Below are 20,828 nucleotides of genomic sequence, written 5' to 3'. Positions count from 1 at the left end.
TAGAACAAATCAACAACAAAAATGTCACATGTGCCGAATACAACAGGTCTTCCCGTGAAATGCTTACTTACAAGCCCTTAACCAACAATAGGTTAAGGGCAGTAATTATCTAAGTATTAAAAAATGTATCATGATCAACATAACGTGTGGCTAACCGGTTAAGACAGGGAACGTGCACAGGACAGTTGGGCCTGAATGGACATTGTGACGTAAAATGCATCGCTTATGGAGGGAAATGTCCATACTGTAATCATTTGAGCTATTAAGCCAGCTAGTTGAGTAGACTGAGTCGGTATAGGCTACCTTGACCTTGATGTGCAAGACAAGCCATTGCGATGATGATATTTTGCAAGTGTATATACACCACACATACAAAAGTACGTGGACATTAGTGGTTTCAGCTATTTCAGCCACACCCGTTGCTGACAGGTGTAAAAAAATCGAGCACACAGCCATACAATCTCCATAGACAAACATTGGCAGTAGAATGGCCTTACTGAAGAGCACAGTGACTTTCAACGTGTCACCGTCATATGATGCCACCTTTCCAACAAGTCCATCAAATTCATCAAATTTCTGCCCTGCTAGAGATGCCCCTGTATGTGGTGTTATTGTGACGTGGAAACATCTAGAAGCAACAACGGCTCAGCTGCGAAGTGGTAGGGAACACAAGCTCACAGAACGGGACAGCCGAGTGCTGAAGAGAGCAGAGTGTAAAAATCGTCTTTCCTCGGTTGCAACGCTCACTACCGAGTTCCAAACTGCCTCTGGAAGCAACATCAGCATAAGAACTGTTCGTCAGGAGCTTCATGAAAGGGGTATCCATGGCCGAGCAGTCGCACACAAACCTAATGCCAAGCGTCAGCTGGAGTGGTGTAAAGCTTGCCGCCATTGGACTCTGGAGCAGAGGAAACGCGTTCTCTGGAGGGGGTCGCCCAGCGGGCGATTCTGGGTTTTGGCGGATGCTAGAAGATTGCTACCTGCCCCAATGCGTAGTGCCAACTGTAAAGTTTGGTGGAGGAGGAATAATGGTCTGGGGCTGTTTTCCATGGTTCTTAATGCTACAGCATACAATGACATTCTAGACAATTCTGTGCTTCCAACTTTTTGGCAAAAGTTGTGGAAAGGCCATTTTTCTGTTTTAGCTTGACAATGCCCACGTGCACAAAGCGAGATCCATACAGAAATGGTTTGTCGAGATCGGTGTGGGAAGAACTTGACTGGCCTGCACAGAGCCCTGACCTCAACCCCAACGAACGACTTTGGAATGAATTGGAACGCCGACTGCGAGTCAGGCCTAATTGCCCAACATCAGTGCCTCACTAATGCTCTTATGGCTGAATGGAAGCAAGTCCCCGCAGCAAAGGGGGGAAACAACTCTTTAATGCCCATGATTTTGGAATGAGATATACAATGAGCAGGTGTCCACATACTTCTGATCATGTTGTGAATGAACACAGCTGCCACTTCATTAAAGCCGGTAGATGCAGTTTATCATAGCAAACTAATCTTTATTACAGGCAATAGGTTCACTCATCACTGCATTCTCTACCAGAAACTTGGTTGGCCCTTTTGTGTCACGTTGGTCAATACATCGCTATGTTCCAATTTATAATGCCCTTTTACAAAAACTCCCACTGTACCTAACATCATTAGGCCTAATAACCTTAGACATATGAGTTACCCAGTGGCGGCCCGTCATTCAGGGCAGGTGGGGCAGAGCCTGTTTTGAGCCCCACCTGTTTAGCAAAAATAAACACTTAAAAAAAAAAACGGTTATTTTTTTGTACAAATGTGTTGCCTGTTTTGCATGTTATTTTGGCACTAATGTGTCACATGTCAGTTTGCAAACAATGCAAAAATATATATTTGAGTTAATTATATAAAGCGGCATACAAACATGGTCTCTTTTTTGCTTTCTTGAGTACGGCAGCTCCCAAATGTAGGTGTTTCAGCCATGCTCAGTGCTTTCTGTGATGGTGGGGCAGCCAGTGGAAAATCCAGAGCGTAGGGGTTGGTAATGTTCTCTAATTGCACGGTGATTGGCTCAGTGTTCTGTCACTCATGGGGATGCCACCGCAAAATCTACAGGGGAGAGCTCAAAAATTAAATCCCTTTGGGTGCTGCCATAGATTTACATTAGAAGTGCCCATCCAAGAATGCTCAAGGTCATTTGCCACAGATAAAATGAAGTCAAATCACATATCTACCGTAGCTTTGATTGGACTGATGTCAACATCATACTTTCAAAATCTTAGCTAGTAAACTAGACAAGCAGTCATCATCATAAATCAAGTTGACAATCTACTTGCAAATCCTTTTAAATCCTTGTCATATGAAGACAAATTATAGATAAAACATCGGTGCTCATCGGCCATTGGACATAATCATTACACAACAAGTTTGAAATCTCAAATTCAATAATGAGGGGTTTGAAAGGAATCAGTGGCTAACTGCAAGCGTTGCAAAGCAATCACTAGCCTGCTAGTCAGTGGAGTGGGTGTGGGGTCCAAGTGTGGATTTAATGGTCTCTTTTCCAAGCTTAAAAGGATAAACATTCACATGCAACACCATGGGCCAGATAAGGTTGAAAACATTGGCCATGCTGTCATTCCAGCATAACTTCTGCCGTGTTCAAAACAACTGGAAACTGGGAAATCTCAGAGTTCAGTGAGTTCAAGACAACTAGGAACTCTGACAACGAGCTCCGACTGGGAAATACGTTTTGAACGGTCATCCAACTCGGAATTCCATGTCGAGAACTCGGGCCTCTTTCTAGAGCTCAGACCTGAAGATCACTGACGTCATGATTCAACCTTGTTTTTTCAATGTTCCCCGCTGTTTTGAAAGCACCATAAATCCAGAGAATGACAGATTTTGATGACATTTGCCGACAAGAAGGACCGCCGCGCCACCTTCCTGTTAAAGTGAGTACAGCACAACAAGTTGAGTCCAAAAATGTATTGTATGCTGCTGCATAAATTATGTAATATGCCAGGGAGATATGAATACTGTAGTTAAGAAAGTAATACAGTGTATGCTGTGTAGTAAGCTGTTAGTAGCTCATGTGCCTCATCCCAATAATTTGGTATATTCCCACCTCATAACTTGGCCTACTGTTCTGACTTGGTGGTGCATATGTAGCCTATAGACTGTTTTAGAGAAATTTCATCATAGAATATTGTAAGAGCTTTCATTGTCTGCTTTATATGCCCCCTTTATTTACGGTTCTGACTTGGTGTACAGGGAGAATACTGTAAGAACGGCCCATGTTCTGAATTATGTCACTGTACATTTCAAAAGTGCATAAATTCGAATCTGGTATCAGGATAAATATAACAATGAGTCACCGATTTTATACTATGTCATGTTTATTAGCTAAGTAATAAATGGCAAATGCAACTTTCGTATATATGGGCTCTCTGTAATACCACGCAGGGCAGAACAGAGAACTGACAGGATGTACGTAAACAGTTGTTCTTATACTGTAATAGACATAGTTCCAACCCGTCTGTTGGCCTATCACAGTAGAGACTGGGCGTGGTTTAAACTTGCCCAGCCTATCGCAGGCGCTCAGGCGGGTCCCCGCCTCTTGGCGCTTCTTGGAGTCCTCCCTCCGTCGATGTATAGATCCTTACTGTTCTGGTATCGCAGCCTAGTTATAACAGTTGCTCAGTTCCTGCTATTGTGGTGTTCAGTATTTTTCCATCTCAGTTAAACCTCGTGATGACCACCCCTCCCTATCACAACTTTGCAAGTCACACCATGTGCTCAATATTGTTACATACAAACACAAGGACAAAGCATCTGCTGGGCTGTTATCTACAGTTTTGCAACATGCAGGTCACACCATGTTACTCAGTTCTTGTCACACACAAACAGGCAAGTAGCAAGCAGTTGTTTAATCTCATAATGATGCTCCAGTGCACAAATGCAGACACCTCACACAACCAACATCAGATAATATTTAATCATATATATGCTAATGGCTATAATGTAAAATACAGAATCCAACAGGCCTTAGCTCGCTCATTAAATAAAAAAAATAAAAGGTCCTACTATGAGTATTTCGAATTTACTTTGGATTAGACTCTGTGTGGAGATTCAACAGGTAGGCTATGCAACTATGCAATATAACTATGCGACGCAGATGCGACGCAGAACTAGAAATAGCCGTACCGGTAATAAAGCTGTAGGTCGAGTGTGAAATCTTGGACTGAGCTCAAATTCAAATAATATTTTCCAGTGAGGGAGCTTTTCTTGTGGGGTCATTCACGAAATACTGTAGGCTGGCAGAACAAGCATGTGTCAGCACTATGGAGATCAGCGCTATGACTGGGCATTAAAAAAATAACCTCATCATCAACGCTGCTACCATTGTGCTGAATGGTACCTGATCGATTTGTAAAGCGATCTGATATGGTCTACACGTCACTTTAAATTATTTTACAACGTTTTAGACATGCATAACTTCCATTTATTTCTTAGGGTTTTGAAAATATAGAGCTATTTCTGTGGATAATAATATGGTTAATAGATTTAATATGTGATTAAAAAGGCATTCATTTCTTTGGTGGGTAGGTGGGTGAGGGGCGTGGTCTTGATGCGGAGTTGTACGTGACACAATAATGTCAGACATCAAACGTCATAATGCAACCGATAGAGCTCTTATTAATTTGTATTATAATTCCTAATTCTATGAAGCAACCTTCATGTAATGCCAGTTGTAGTTGAATTTTGTAGACGTGGCAGGCAAAAACTGAATAGCTTTTTCTGTGCTTTGGAAAGGACCAAGGTTGATGCACTTCTGTGTAAGTAATACAAAATGTGGCGCCCATTCAAACCCCTGCTTTGTGTTTTGTTGATTCCTCTATATCATTTCCCTGGGTTTGTTTTACAGGTCTTGTTTGGATAAACTGCTGCAGAAATGGAGGAAAACTGTACATCTAAGAAATTACAGAGTCCCAAGCTCAAAGTAAGTCTCACTAACTTGTTAATTAACTGTCAAAAGTTGCTTCATGTGCTGTAATGTATCTTGCCCTGTTGTGGGACAATTACGCTGTTATAAGCACTCATGTAACTTCATATGGATGGAGTACGTGTGGTGGCAGTTGTAAAAATAAAAGCCAACTCTATAGACAGCAAAATACAGGTTGAGAGACTTGAAAGTTGCTGTTAAATTATTTATTACTCACAAGTTAATTGTCCATTGTCCCACTGATCCAGGTGGGTAATCCAGATGAGGTTATGCTATTCTAACAGGTGAACCAACAACAAGCCACACTAGATGTCATAATAAAAAATAAAAAGATATCCATATATATACAGGTAACTGCCAAAATCATGCAAACACTTGAGTAAATGAAGGATATAACATGTATTGAAAGCTGATGTTTCCACACACTTGTGGCTCCTGAGTTAATTAAACAATTAACATCCCATCATGCTTGGGGTCATGTATAAAATGCTGGGCAGGGCATTATATTGGCTACCATGGCTATGCCCCCATAGGATGACAATTCCTCCATCCATAGGGCATGAGTGGTCACTAAATTGTTTGATGAGCATGAAAACGATGTAAACCATATGCCATGGCTGTCTCAGTCACCAGATCTCAACCCAGTTTAACACTTAAGGGAGATTCTGGATCAGCGCCTGAGACAGCGTTTTCCACAATCAACAAAACATCCAATGATGGAATTTATTGTGGAAGAATGTTGTCGCATCCCTCCAATAGAGTTACACACATTTGTAGAATCTATGCCAAGGTGCATGGAAGCTGTTGTGGCTCGTTGTGGCCCAATGCCCTATAAAGACACTTTCCTTTATTTTGGCAGATACCTGTAGTCACCATAATAAGACAGTTTCCGGCAGGGTAGCCTAGTGGTTAGAGCGTTAGACTAGTAACCGGAAGGTTGCAAGTTCAAATCCCCGAGCTGGCAAGGTACAAATCTGTCGTTCTGCCCCTGAACAGGCAGTTAACCCACTGTTCCTAGGCCGTCATTGAAAATAAGAATTTGTTCTTAACTGTCTTGCCTAGTTAAATAAAGGTAAAATTAAAAAAGTAAAATTAAATTAAATACAATTCTATACACAATAAGTATTTCTATATTAATTATATATTTCTATCCAATCCTCAGTCAACCAAACAATTCCCATACATTTTATTTTCTATACACAAAATGGCTGTTACATACCAGACCCAATAAACAACGTCATTTCAATAGAGCAAGAAATGAAAATGACATCATAAACATAATACACAAAAGTTGAAAAAAGTGAAGTGTCTCTTCATGTGTGTGTGTGCATGTGTTGATCTTCATGTAAACGGGTGCAAGTCACAGGAGGCTGCTGAAGGGAGGACTGCTCATAATAATGGCTGGAATGCAGTCAATGGAATAGTATCAAACCATGTGTTTGATATGATCAATACAATTCCATTTATTCCATTCCAGCCATTACTATGAACCAGTCCTCCCCAATGAAGGAGCCACTGGCCGCCTGTGGTGCAAGCATATGTGTGTTCTTGAGCTGAATGGTTAAGACTGGAACTGGTTTGTTAGGTCAGTAAGTCGTTGTTGTTGGTCAGTCTTAACAGGGTTTTTTTCAGTCAAGTGATTCAAAGTTGTAGTAAGTCTAGTAGTGTTCTTTGGTAACAGAATGGGTTAACTCATCTAGCATTTCCATCTTGTTCCATCTTTCATTGTTCTTCATCCTATTCTAAGTAGTCCCTTGTTTTACTTTAGGATTTGTTTTGTTCGTTGTTCTGTCCCTTCTGAGAGTCACATTTTTTTTCTCTTTACTTTAGAGGTGCCACTGTCTCCACTGTCAGTGTGTGTGCTTTGGTGTACTGATTGTCCTGGGGCCAGTTCCCCAAAAGCATCTTAAGGCTAAGTTCATCATTAGAACCATAGGATCCTATGGTTCTAAAATAAATGTAGTCTTAAAATGCTTTTGGGAAACCGGGCCCTGGTTTGTTTCTTGAGTTGTCGATATCAGTGTTGTCTGTGTTGAGTGAGGTGAGTTTAACTGGAGGATTCAGAAATGTCTCTTCAACCACCTTGAGGTAGACTGAACCACTAATCCAACCTTTACATTTCAAGAAGACCTCTTCTATAAAACGTTAATCAGTAGGATTTGTCACTTCAAGGCTATCTTGTCTCTGCAGCTTGACCACTGATGGTTCTCTGATTTCACTCACACTGTCACTGTTTGCAGCAAACCTTGAATTTACAGGTAGAGGCTGTGACTCTGTTTTCTGCATCTTTTCCATGCACCTTTGAAGTCCCAGGGCGCTGTCAGTGGGAGAGTGCTCTTTGTCCAAGGATATGTCCTTGGTTTCTTCTGCCTCAGTAATGGAGGTCAATACAGCTTGGACGCTGCACTTTGTCTCCACTACGATATGATATATTTTATTGTCCATTTACAAGGAAATTCATTTTGTGAAGTCAGCATAGAAATACACAAACACAACACACTTTAGTACGGAAAACTGTAAAGTTAGTACACAAGTCACAAAAATTCAAAGTCTATGCTGCCTACAGCCTAACCGTGTATTGGGCCTGCATCTGTCAAATCAAATCAAATCAAATGTATTTATATAGCCCTTCGTACATCAGCTGATATCTCAAAGTGCTGTACAGAAGCCCAGCCTAAAACCCCAAACAGCAAGCAATGCAGGTGTAGAAGCACCTATGTCCCATTGTTCAGCAGTCTGATGGCTGCCAGAGTGAAACTTGCCCTGCTCCTATTCTTGCTGAACAGTGGGACCTTATCTATTTCCAGAGGGCATCAGCTCAAAACATTGGGCAAGATTGTGCGTGGGGTCCTCACAAAGGGCCTCAAGCCCCCTGCACTGCAGCCCACAGAGATTGGACCCAAGGTTCACAGTCCAGCCTGAGGATAACCTTGTTAGCCACTGAGAGCCCCCCACACCTGGCTAGGAACCAGAAAGTCATCACACTCTCTGTATGACAGGTGGGTCTCGACCCCGCCCTGTGCAACTGGGTCCTGGACTTCCTGATGGGCCGCCCCCAGGTGGTGAGGGTAGGTAACATCTCCACCCCGCTGATCCTCAACACTGGGGCCCCACAAGGGTGGGTTCTCAGCCCTCTCCTGTACTCCCTGTTCAGCCACGACTGCGTGGCCATGCACGCCTCCAACTCAATCATCAAGTTTGCAAACGACACTACAATGTTAGGCTTGATTACCAACAGCGACAAGACGGCCTACAGGGAGGAGGTGTGAGGGCCCTCGGAGTGTGGTGTCAGGAAAATAACCTCCCACTCAATGTCAACAAAACAAAGGAGATGATTGTGGACTTTAGGAAACAGCAGAGGGGGCAGCACCCTATCCACATAGACGGGACAGTAATGGAGAGGGTGGAAAGTTTTAAATTCCTCGGCGTACACATCACAGACAAACTGAAATGGTCCACTCACAGACAGTGTGTTGAAGGTGCAACATCAACAGCACCTCTTCAACCTCAGGAGGCTGAAGAAATTTGACTTGTCACCAAAAACACTCACAAACTTTTACAGATGCACAATTGAGAGCATCCTGTCGGGCTGTATCACCGCCTGGTACGGAAACTGCTCGCCCAAAACCGTAAGGCTCTCCAGAGGGTAGTGAGGTCTGCACAACGCATCACCGGGGGCAAACCACCTGCCCTCCAGGACACCTACACCACCCGATGTCACAGGAAGGCCAAAAATATCATCAAGGACAAAAACCACCCGAGCCACTTCCTGCTCACCCCGCTATCATCCAGAAGGCGAGGTCAGTACAGGTGCATCAAAGCAGGGACCGAGAGACTGAAAAACAGCTTCTATCTCAAGGCCTTCAGACTGTTAAACAGCCATCACTAACATTGAGTGGCTGCTGCCAACATACTGACTCAACTCTAGCCACTTTAATAATGGAAATTTGATGTAATAAATGTATCACTAGCCACTTTAAACAATGCCACTTTATATAATTTTTTACATACCCTACATTACTCATCTCATATGTATATACTGTACTCTATACCATCTACTGCATCTTGCCTATGCCGTTCGGCCATCACTCATTCATATACAGTGTGAATATCAGGACTGTCACCGGCCCCAGTATGACCAGGTAGTGTCTCCAATGAGACCAGAGCACTGCTCAGTCGCTGATGTTTCTTTTGTCTCTGTATCGTCTCCATCCCCTTTCTTGTAGTCTTTACTTTCAATGTGCATCTCTGGGCATGACTTGGTTCCATGATCTTCTAAGCAGAGAAAACAGGAGAAATGTGGATTTTGGATGTGGTGTGGAAAAGTTTGGTCAGGTTAGCTTGTGAGCTGATGTTTCTGGCATCTTTGTTTCCTTTATATATTTCATGATCCCTTTCCTTGGTTTCTCCAATACCTTGATTTTTGCTGCTCTGGATGCAATTTTGGTTTCCAATGCAAACTTATTTTTTTCTAGCTAGCAATTCATCTGGCTCCTTTCCCAGTGCATTTTTTTAATTTTATGTTAGTGGCACATTTCACGAGAGATGCGCGTTCAGCTTCAGCTTGAGGTTTTAGGTGAGAGATAGAAGTAGCCGATGACCTTCTACTGGTAAAACTCCTTCCGCTTGACTAAGTAAAGCTGGGCAGATACCACTTGGAATGACCATCATGCTCCTTGTTCTCCTTACACAGTAGTTGATGTATTGATGATGCTTTGTCAGTTTTGCCCTCCTTTACAACCCTTTACATTGCGATCTCTTTGTTACATATTTGCCATTCAGTTTCAATGATGCAATTTCAAAGTTTGAGTTTGCACACAAACAATGTGCATAATGTTGCTAACAATTTCCACATTTCAACTTCATGATCAACCTGTCGACATGAATTAAAGTTTCATTTCATGCAGAGCTTGTCCATCCCAAAGAATTAGGAATTAAAATGGACATGAACAGCATTGTTGGTCAGGGAGTTGGTCTACCATGGTTTGCTAGTGCTGTGATATTGTGTAAAACAATGAATGTGAAGAATTTATCTGCACTGTACATTTGTTAGGTAGCTAGCCAGTCAGTTTTAGAGGGAAGATTCCATAAATCTTTCAAATTAACTGCCAATATGCCAACATTCCATTTACAAAAATGCAGTCAACCACCAGTCATACATTGGCTGGAATCAGTTGATGATAGGACTTAGACAAGTTGTACATGCAACAAGTACTGATATTGTATCCTAACAGCACTCACAGCTTTCCTTAGACATTTATTGTCTGTTTACCTATATTTTAGAGGCTATTTATACAGGAAATGTGTATAATACCTGTATAAACTGTATTTGTAATTATATGACAATATTTTAGGTTGACTGTAATTCCATTACAAAATTTCTGATACATCACATGCCTTACTTGTATTTTCCTGCATAGGTAAAAGCAGGAAACGCCTCACCCATGCCTCTACTGCCATTCATTCCAAATATACCAGTTTTCGATTTCTCCCTGACCGAGATGGCTGCCATTTTCGCCCCATTATTTGACTTTGAGGGTGTATGGCATATGCCACTCTAGTAATTTAATAGGATCTCCATGGTCCTTCCATTCATTTCACGCATGGGACTTCCAACATTCAATTTTCACATGATCTGACAGACTGACATGAAGACACATTCCACAGCACTCCTAGCACGATCCACTCCACAACCAATTCCACCATGTCCACAATTCAAAGTTCCAATATGCAATATTGCACATTCAAAATGAAGCCACAATATTCCCTGCATGATTCAACAAAGTTCCAATATGCAACTCATTCAGGATTGCCACTACTTCATGGCAATTCCATAGTTCAGCAATTCGACAATATGCAATGCATCCAAATATTATGCATTAAACCACTTCATGGCAATTTCACAAAGTTCTAAGTATATTGCATCATTCAATAGGCTATTGCGCACGAGGCCTATCTTCACAGCAATTCCCCTTTTCAATATTCCACTGTTTCAAAATGCAATGCATTAAATAGGCTGGGCCTACTGGTCAAAAAAAACTTTGCAATCCAACTTCAGGTTCGACAGGTTCCAAGTGATATGAGTGGCGAAAAAGTAAAATCCCAAAAGGTAAAAAAAAAAAGATAAAGTAGCAGGTAAATAAAATCCGAATTAAACTGTAGAAAACTGGGTTGTAATCATTAGTCCAAACAGTTGCGTTATGCAACAAAAACTTGAGTTTCTATTGGATACATTCAGGTAGGTTCCTCCCTGTTTCATTCCGTTTGCTTCCGTTTATGAAACGTTTTGCAACAGAATCAGCATAATGAATATGCCCATGTTGCTCTACATGGCATCTTCCACTTCCTATCAGGCTGCCTTCTTTACCTATAACCCTTTAAGTTGTTCTAAAAGATGAACCAACAGCAGGTCCCTAGGCGTCATAATAAAAAATATAATATATAATAAGACAGTTACCATAATAGGTTTCTATACAATTATATGTTAATGATATATATGGGCCTAAGCCCCACCCACATACAGTTTTGTTTAAAATAGTAGCCCAGGGCAAAGTGAGAAGCCATGACAAAATGTGAGTTATAATTATATGGTTAGAGCCTCTTGTCACTTGGTATTATCATGTCTTTGGTGAAAGTGTTGGTATCTATGGTGATGTGATTTTCTTACTGTTGTTGTTAATCTCAGGGCTTTGTGCCAAAGCCTCCATGTGGCCCCAGACCGAGCTACAAGGCAAAAGCAGGTAGGGAGTTGAGGGGAACAGCTGAGGCAACCAAGGTTAGAGGGCAGAGGACTGCTGGAGTCTGCTCAGCGCTACCCCCTCTGTCAGCCAACTCTAGTTACAGTGAGTACTGATCAGGAATTCAAGTCTTCCAAATGGTTACATTTTGAAAGAGAACAATCCGGCTCATAAGTATTTTACTGGTTTGTGACCCACTGACACTGCCCCGGGTAGACGGAATAAGGCAGTACAAGAGTTAACACACACAGGGAACTTAATTCCCACACAGGAAAAATGTGAACATGGGGATAGTCTGATTGGCTGAAGCCACGATCTGGAGGTGGTGATATCTCTCACACAAGGGGGAGAGCTAGACAACATGGGGCCAGCCAGACATAAACAAACAACACACACACTGAAAATTTGTCCCACAGTGCCCTTGGCAGGGGGATTATTTTTATTATTTTTTATTATTTAAATTTTATCCCCTTTTTCTCCCTAATTTCATGGTATCCAATTGTTAGTAACTACTATCTTGTCTCTTCGCTACAACTCCCTTACGGGCTCGGGAGAGACGAAGGTCGAAAGTCATGCGTCCTCCGAAACACAACCCAACCAAGCCGCACTGCTTCTTAACACAGCGCGCATCCAACCCGGAAGGCAGCCGCACCAATGTGTCGGAGGAAACACCGTGCACCTGGCGACCTTGGTTAGCGCGCACTGCGCCCGGCCCGCCACAGGAGTCGCTGGTGCGCGATGAGACAAGGATATCCCTACCGGCCAAACCCTCCCTAACCCGGACGACGCTAGGCCAATTGTGCGTCGCCCCACAGACCTCCCAGTCGCGGCCGGCTGCGACAGAGCCTGGGTGCGAACCCAGAGTCTCTGGTAGCACAGCTAGTGCTGCGAGGCAGCAGGGGGATTCTTTAACACATTTTGTTGGTATAATTCTTAAAGATTCTATCCTGGAAGGATCCACCATTCACATCTCTTTTCCTCTCTTTCTGTAGACGTTCTTCCACCTATCAAACGCACAGTAACAGTCACAACACTAAAGACTACCGGTGGGTGACACAGTAGATAGGTCAACATTCTTTCCTATGGGATAGCCTGATTTGCTGGAATTTTTATGAATATGACCATGTTCTGCTTCAGAGCCACCAGGCCGCCAGCTGACACCTGAGGGTGGGGAAAGGGGCTATTCCTCTTCATCCCAGGGTAACCCAGTGAGCCTAGAGAAGAATGATGTCACCTCTCTCATGGCTATGTCACGTCCATTGTCCGGAGAGGACATAATTCCAGTAGCTGAATCCCTGATGTTACACCCGTGAGTCTTGCTCTTGCTATGAACCATTTATTGTCCAATAGAATAAATAGAATCCTTGTGTTTTTGTGGTCAGTCTACTAACCAAGGAATTGTATTGTTTGTGTATTCCAGTCAGCAGAGGTTGGTTAAAAAAGTGCTTAGAAAAAGGGTAAATATATTTGTTTTCTTGTACACTGTCTATCGTCTTGCCAAAACATATTTTGACATCCAACTACTTAGAAATTATGTAATTTGCATTTTTTACACCTCCCTACAACAGGACCACCAGGAGGCAGTAGGGGCCATCTGTCAGGTCTTGATTACCAGGGTGCAAGACATCCTCCATGAGACCTGCTATAACCCTAAAAATGCCAGGGACATCATCCAGAAAGGCAGGCTATATTCATAAGCTGTTTCACATATTACATGTCCCAATTCTGAACTGTAACACCAAGTTGTAACTTTGGAGACGTAGGCCAGATTTGGGCCATAATACATTTACTGTCTGAGAAGATACTCCATAGTGCTGATCAAAAACAAAGAACATTTTAGCTTCAAAACAGTTTTAAGTGTGACTATGTTTTCTTAGGATTGGATTCTGGGGCTAGGGCCAAGGTTCCGGAGGTCACCAATGAGGAGGGCTGTGTAGGGAGTCCCACTCTGGTGGTGGACCAACCATCATGTCAGTTGGAGAGGATCTTCAGCCACTCCCTACTAGCTGGGCCCTCCACCTCAGCCAAGGCAGCATTGGGAGCCCCTGCATATAAGGTGGAGGAGGTGAGAATTGCATTTCCATATGGCCCAGAGGCCAGACAGGACTTGCTGGAGAAGACTCCCTCCATCCTGCAGGGAGATATCCTGGCTAAGGAGCACATTCTGCCACGCAGCCCACAGGGCGTCTGTAATCAACTCAGATGAAATGGAGGAAAAATCTAAATCTAAGAATTTACAGAGAACCAAGCTCAAGTCTCACTAACTTGTTTATTAACTGTCAAATGTTGTTAATGTGCAGTAATGTCTCTTGCCCTGTTGTGGGACAAGTAGGATCATTATAAGCACTCATAAGTACTGTAGCTTCATATGGGTTGATTCTAAGTTATTTTCTCTACTCAAGACTGAGACCCGTTTGAACACCCAGGCACTCCAGCGCACTCCCTCCCCAGACCCTGGACTCAGTGAACTGAAACTTTCAGTTGTGGTTCCAGATGTGGTGTGTGAGAGGGAGCTGCCCACAAAGAACAACCCCTTGCAGGTAAGAACCAGAACCCATGACAAAATGTGAATTCTGATTCTAATTCTATGGTTAGAGCCTCTTGTCACTTGGTATTATCATGTCTTTGGTGAAAGTGTTGGTATCTATGGTGATGTGATTTTCTTACTATTGTTGTTAATCTCAGGGCTTTGTGCCAAAGCCTCCATGTGGCCCCAGACCGAGCTGCAAGGCAAAAGCAGGGAGGGAGTTGAGGGGAACAGCTGAGGCAACCAAGGTTAGAGGGCAGAGGACTGCTGGAGTCTGCTCAGCGCTACCCCCTCTGTCAGCCAACTCTAGTTACAGTGAGTACTGATCAGGAATTCAAGTCTTCCAAATGGTTACATTTTGAAAGAGAACAATCCGGCTCATAAGTATTTTACTGGTTTGTGACCCACTGACACCTCCCCGGGTAGACGGAATAAGGCAGTACAAGAGTTAACACACACAGGGAACTTAATTCCCACACAGGAAAAATGTGAACATGGGGATAGTCTGATTGGCTGAAGCCACAAGCTGGAGGTGGTGATATCTCTCACACAAGGGGGAGAGCTAGACGACATGGAGCCAGCCAGACATAAACAAACAACACACGCTGAAAATTAGTCCCACTGTCACAGCCGCCGAAAGAAGTGGACCAAAGTGCAGCGTGATGAGCGTACATTTTCCTTTATTATGGAACGACGCCAACAAAACAAGAAACAAAATGAACAACCGTGAAGCAGGGCTATAGTGCCACTAACAAAGATAACATCCCACAAACACAACAGGGATAAAGGCTGCCTAAGTATGATTCCCAATCAGAGACAATGATAGACAGCTGTCCCTGATTGAGAACCATGCTCTGCAAAACATAGAAATACCAAAACATAGAAAACAGAACATAGACTGCCCACCCAAATCACACCCTGACCAACCCAAAATAGAGACATAAAAAGGCTCTAAGGTCAGGGTGTGACACCCACAGCGCCCTTGGCAGGGGGATTCTTTAACACATTTTGTTGGTATAATTCTTAAAGATTCTATCCTGGAAGGATCCACCATTCACATCTCTTTTCCTCTCTTTCTGTAGACGTTCTTCCACCTATCAAACGCACAGTAACAGTCACAACACTAAAGACTACCGGTGGGTGACACAGTAGATAGGTCAACATTCTTTCCTATGGGATAGCCTGATTTGCTGTTATTTTTATGAATATGACCACGTTCTGCTTCAGAGCCACCAGGCCGCCAGCTGACATCTGAGGGTGGGGAAAGGGGCTATTCCTCTTCATCCCAGGGTAGCCCAGTGAGCCTAGAGAAGAATCATGTCAACTCTCTCATGGCTATGTCACGTCCATTGTCCGGAGAGGACATAATTTCAGTAGCTGAATACCTGATGTTACACCCGTGAGTCCTGCTCTTGCTATGAACCATTTATTGTCCAATAGAAGAAATCGGATCCTTGTGTTTTTGTGAGGAATTGTATTGTTTGTGTATTACAGGCAGCGGAGGTTGATTAAGAAACTGCTTAGAAAAAGGGTATATATATATTTTTTCCTTGTACACTGTCTGTCATCTTCACAAAACATATTTTGATATCAAACATCTTAGAAATGATGTCACTTATGTTGTTTCTTTACTTTTCTCTTCCTAAGAACATGACCATAGATGACCTGCAGGAACGGTCATTGGAGTCCATTGACTGGGTGGTCATTGTAGTTAATGAGGTGGTTCTCCCGGCCATAGCCTTGTACCAGAAGTCCATAGACGACTTCTGCATTGGGCAAGATGAACGACCCCTCTCATCAGTGTGCCTTGGGGAATCTGTTACCTCTGGTAACACCAGCACTAGCCAGGGATGTGCAGATACGGATATTGTATGTTTCACTCCTAGGTTCAGGAGGGGAAGCCCAGGGTTGCCTCCCCCCTCCTCCCAGGGGTCAGGTAAAAAACGGATCCGGGGGGTTCTTAGGATAATTGCTAAAAAGTTCCACCTGCTGCTGAAGCTTAACTTGGAGCCTAGGTGTAGGCTTATGGGCCGGCATCTCCCAACGCTCCCCTCAGACATGGAGGATGAGCTCCAGAATAGGGCAGCTATGACTGTGGCTGTGATTCTGCACAATGTCCAGCTCTTCATGGAGAGTGATGAAGCTGGACCATCCTCCCCTGGGGCTTTGTCCCTTCAAGGCCTTTACACCTCTGTCACTGATTACTTGGTGTCCAGAATGTCTATGATATCCTCCATGATGTTCTGGAGCGCGTGTAGGAAAGCCAAGGAGAAGCTCCACGTTCTAACATCAGGCAGTGACTGCAGAATTTCTGGAGCATCAAGGTACAACATATCAGAGTTGGCAGTCAACGTTTGTCGAGAGATAAAGGATGCAGCAAGCAAGGATCTTCCCTTCTCTGGTGCTGTAAATAGCTTCCCAGAGGAGAGAATGGCAACCACGAAGATGGGAGGTCTCATATTTGAGAGAGTTGAAGTCCCTGATGCTCTTCCAAGCTTCACGCCATCTCAAGGACGGACAGAGCAGGGATGGATGGTTGAGCACATTGGCTCAGCCCTAAGTGAGGACACCTTGGACAACATCACAAGCACTCCTTTGTTCCAGAACATGGACTACAGCCCAGCTACCACGCCCTCAGAGGGAAGGGCCTCAACCCTGCACACTCTACAGGACACCATAACTCTGACAGTCATGGACCATGCCCTCTTCACATCTGGATTGGCGAGCCAAAGTGAGTTCCTCTCCAAAGAGAAGGAACTGGAGCTGGTCAGGGTGGTCATTGGAATTCTCATTGACCAGACTGGTGCCCTTCACTGGGATAAGACCTGCATCTCTGCTGAGTCGTTGGTTGACAAAGTGATAGTGGCCTGTAACATTGTCATGGTTATCCTAAGAAATTACTATACAGCCCACGACACAATTATTAAAGAGGATGAGGGCATGCAGGAGCTCCTGGACCCCAACATCGATGGCTACCCCCTGCTGGTACAGTGCCTGAGCCACACCTTAGTGGGAGATGTGGCCTGTGAGCTGGAGGTCATGAGGGCTCAGCCTCAGGTCATCCCAATCTGGTCCACTATTATTGAAGCAGAGCTGGGGAGGGCTAAGGGAAGGGACTCCCATGAAGCCTTCAGTGAGGAGTCCCTCCCTATCATCACGCAGAGGCCTGTGGAGGTGCAGCAGGCCAGCAGCCCTGCTAAGAAAATGGACGATACCCAGCCTCCCATCAGTCCCATTTTAGCCAGGTCTGAGCTTGACAGTAACAGCAGTGGCAGAAGAAGCCAGAACTTAGACAGAGATGCAGGCGTTACAGCCGATAACATCTTTGATGTCATTGTCAGGCTGGTCTATGCTGACAGTATCAGTGCAGATGATTGCGGGTTGTACAATCCTGCAGCTATGCTCCTGGGACAGATCCTGGCCTCAAGTAGGCTTTGTAACAGGATATTCCGGGGTAAGATCCATTTATTTTCTAAAGAGATGATCTGCCGGGTGTACCAGTTGCTCCTGGACACCAAGATGGGCCGGGAGACAGCATACCGAAAAAGCGGGTCGGAGCCTGTTCTCAAAGAAATGGCGGCCAACCCTAGGCTCTCCAAAAAGTTCTTCACGGACCTGATCTATTTTATCATAGAGCGGGCAATGAAGAATCTGGTGGAAAACTTATTGGGCTTGCCACATACCCCACCAGAAGAAGCACTACAGTTGAATGACAACTTGGCAACCTCATCCAGTGATGAGTCACTGCATAGCGACAACACCTGGTCGTGTGGGTTGTGGGGCACTCTGGTGAGGGAGAGCTCCCTGGACATGGACTCCTCTAGCTCTTTAAACCAGGACCACTGGGAGGCAGTAGGGACCATCTGCCAGGTCCTGAGCACCAGGGTGGAAGACATCCTCCAGGAGACCTGCGACAACCCTAAAAAATCCAGGGACAGCATCCAGAAAGGTAAACTACATTTATAAGCTGTTTCACATATTACATGTCCCAAATCTGGACTGTAATACTAAGTTGTAACTTTGGAGACGTATGCCAGATTTGCTGTCTGGGCATATACTTCATAGTGCTAAACATTAAAAAACACTTTTTTAGCTTTAAACCCTGTTTTCTTAGGATTGGATTCTGGGGCTACGGCCAAGGTCCCTGACGTGACCAATGAGGAGGGCTGTGTAGGGAGTCCCACTCCAGTGGTGGACCAACCCTCACATCAGCTAGAGAGGATATTCAGCCGCTCCCTACTGTCTGGGCCCTCCAGCTCAGCCAAGGCAGCATTGGGAGCCCCTGCCCAAAAGGTGGAGGAAGTGAGAATTGCTTCTCCATATATCCGAGAGGCCAGGCAGGACATGCTGGAGAAAGCTCCCTCCATCCTGCAGGAAGAGAGCCTGGCTAAGGAGGACATTCAGCTACGCTTGGCCCACGGGGTGACTTACATCAACTCAGAGACCCTCAGAGACATTGTGCAGGGGATCATGGGTCACCTGACATTCATGGAATCACTCCCAGCTGGGAGTGTGAAGGCTCCTTTCCAGCTCCAGTCGATGCTCTTCGACAACATACGGCATGTTCTGAAGTATATGGCTGGCATTGTCGTTGTATTCAGCCAACAGGAGAGCATTCAGTTTAGGGGTGATGATGCAGTGGCCGCCATTGTGGAGGCTTCTGCTGATAGACTATCACTAGGGGCAGAGGCAAACAGTGCCCAAATGCACAAAAGTTGTGAGATTGCCATTCAATGCATGGCTGAGACCATCGCATGCAGCATTTGTGATCACGCTGAGCTCTGGAAGTGGGAGGCAAGGAGCTCTGGAAGTGGGAGGTATACCCCCAGCCTCGAGGTAAGTGACAGCACTGTCTCTGAGGAGCTCCTAGACAATAGGGAAGACCTGGAGGCTCCAGCAGAGATGGCTGAAGATGACACTGGCTCAGAGAAGACCAGTGTCAGATCAGAGATCTTTGAAGATGATGCTTGCTCAGAGAAAACCAGTGTCAGATCAGAGGTCTTTAAAGACTACTGTGGTTTGGAGACAGACCACCACATGGCCGACCAGTCACTGGAGACCAACCAGTGTCTACTCAGGGCTGGACAGAGTGCCTTCTCACAGGTAAGGAGAGAGTCAGATACCTGAACCAAGAATAAGTAGGTAATTTAGTTATTGGGAGTTTGATTGTGACGCATTGACTCATATCTGTTTCTTGCTGCTTTCATTCTCAAACCAAGAAGGTGAATGAAGAGGCTGTGGAGACAGGACCCGAGACAACAGGACAGGGGAAAAACGAAAAGAAGGTGAAGGGGTTTATTTGACTCTTATTTTCTTGGGGAATATTAAGCCCACATGTAATGTAACAGGCGAGTGTCATTTACATTGTTTGGTTTGTTTTATTCACAGAAATCCTCTAAGAACAAAGGAGAAATAGAGGGAAAGAAACCATGTAAGAGAAAAGTGGCTCCCCTTGGCTCTGATGGTAAGAGTCGTAATATTGTTTTCTGTCAAAATATCCATCTGAAGGGCCTCCCGGGTGGCCTAGTGGTTAAGGGCACTGTACTGCAGCACCAGCTGTGCCACCAGAGACTCTGGGTTCGTGCCCAGGCTCTGTCATAACCGGCCGTGACCGGGAGGTCTGTGGGGCGATGCACAATTGGCCTAGCGTCGTCCGGGTTAGAGAGGGTTTGGCCGGTAGGGATATCCTTGTCTCATCGCGCACCAGCGACTGTGTGCTAACCAAGGTTGCCAGGTGCACGGTGTTTCCTCCAACACATTGGTGTGGCTGGCTTCCGGGTTGGATGCGTGCTGTGTTAAGAAGCAGTGCGGCTTGGTTGGGTTGTGTATCGGAGGAAGCATGACTTTCAACCTTCGTCTCTCCCGTTGAAGCAATGAGAGAAGATAGTAGCTACTAAAAAAACTATTGGATACCACGAAATTGGGTAGATTTTTTTATTTTTTATTTAAAAAAATCCATGAGGCTATTTTCCTAAATAAATACTATTGTAATGTGGTGATTAGGTCATGTGATGTATCCTGTAATCTGTTCAGGTGCAGTGGCTGTAGATGAGAAAAGGAAGAAACCATCTCTCCTCCAGCACATCTGCAATGCCTTTGCAAGGGTCTTTTGCTTCTCCCACAAGAAAAATAGTAGATTATTTCCCTCTAATGGAGTGAGAGCTGTGCCTGCACGACTTTTTAAGGCAGCACCTCAACTCCTGTTACCAGTCCCTCTGCTTACAGTCCTACAATAAAACATATTTTTGCAATCATCTTGTGTTGTTTTTAGCTCCTTATCTAAAGATATCACAGCCTTATCAACTGTTCATTTAAGTATAGTTCAACTCTTTTACTATTCCCATGGTAATGAAACAACATATTTCAACACTGTAAAACAACACATTTCACAGCATCTTTACAGTTTGTGATAATAACATATATTTAACATATATTATTTTTGTCATCCTTGTTTATGTAATTTGAGTGGAAATCAATAGTTGTGTTGTGTTGCTGTGAGCCTGTGAAGGCAAACTGTGAATGACAGGTAGGCAGAGTGGATGTTGGTGTTACATTAGGGAAAGAAACATTGGCTCAGCTGACACAT

The 20,828-nt window shown here is 44.2% G+C and overlaps 2 protein-coding genes across 2 annotated transcripts; both read left to right on the top strand.

Moving 5' to 3' along the window:
- The first annotated feature begins 2,880 nt into the window (after nucleotides 1-2,880).
- Nucleotides 2,881-15,713, top strand: LOC109909525 (uncharacterized). The gene is made up of 12 exons (XM_031795277.1): nucleotides 2,881-2,927; nucleotides 7,786-7,882; nucleotides 11,664-11,820; nucleotides 12,708-12,761; nucleotides 12,853-13,024; nucleotides 13,136-13,172; nucleotides 13,284-13,395; nucleotides 13,593-13,780; nucleotides 14,118-14,255; nucleotides 14,401-14,557; nucleotides 15,325-15,378; nucleotides 15,470-15,713. Exons 1-12 carry the CDS (start codon nucleotides 2,881-2,883, stop codon nucleotides 15,643-15,645), a joined length of 1,389 nt encoding a protein of 462 aa, XP_031651137.1. The 3' UTR covers nucleotides 15,646-15,713.
- A 49-nt stretch (nucleotides 15,714-15,762) lies between these two features.
- LOC109909431 (uncharacterized) lies at nucleotides 15,763-20,487 on the top strand. Its single transcript, XM_031795236.1, has 5 exons — nucleotides 15,763-18,191; nucleotides 18,357-19,345; nucleotides 19,462-19,527; nucleotides 19,631-19,706; nucleotides 20,276-20,487. The coding sequence occupies exons 1-5, from the start codon at nucleotides 15,848-15,850 to the stop codon at nucleotides 20,476-20,478; spliced, it is 3,678 nt and encodes a 1,225-aa protein (XP_031651096.1). The 5' UTR covers nucleotides 15,763-15,847; the 3' UTR covers nucleotides 20,479-20,487.
- Nucleotides 20,488-20,828: the final 341 nt, after the last annotated feature.

Source organism: Oncorhynchus kisutch, linkage group LG18 (genome assembly GCF_002021735.2).
Source record: "Oncorhynchus kisutch isolate 150728-3 linkage group LG18, Okis_V2, whole genome shotgun sequence".
Taxonomy (NCBI): domain Eukaryota; kingdom Metazoa; phylum Chordata; class Actinopteri; order Salmoniformes; family Salmonidae; genus Oncorhynchus; species Oncorhynchus kisutch.
The sequence above is the reverse complement of the archived record's forward strand: the minus strand, read 5'-3'. Positions and strand labels throughout refer to the sequence as shown.

Coding starts and splice junctions, on each gene's coding strand:
- LOC109909525 (XM_031795277.1), top strand. CDS start 2,881: ATGACATTTGCCGACAAGAAGGACCGCCGCGCCACCTTCCTGTTAAA. Junction 14,558..15,324: donor GTCAGCCAACTCTAGTTACA/GTGAGTACTGAT, acceptor CTCTTTCTGTAG/ACGTTCTTCCACCTATCAAA. Junction 15,379..15,469: donor CACAACACTAAAGACTACCG/GTGGGTGACACA, acceptor GTTCTGCTTCAG/AGCCACCAGGCCGCCAGCTG.
- LOC109909431 (XM_031795236.1), top strand. CDS start 15,848: ATGATGTCACTTATGTTGTTTCTTTACTTTTCTCTTCCTAAGAACATG. Junction 19,346..19,461: donor GACAGAGTGCCTTCTCACAG/GTAAGGAGAGAG, acceptor TCTCAAACCAAG/AAGGTGAATGAAGAGGCTGT. Junction 19,528..19,630: donor AGGGGAAAAACGAAAAGAAG/GTGAAGGGGTTT, acceptor TTTTATTCACAG/AAATCCTCTAAGAACAAAGG.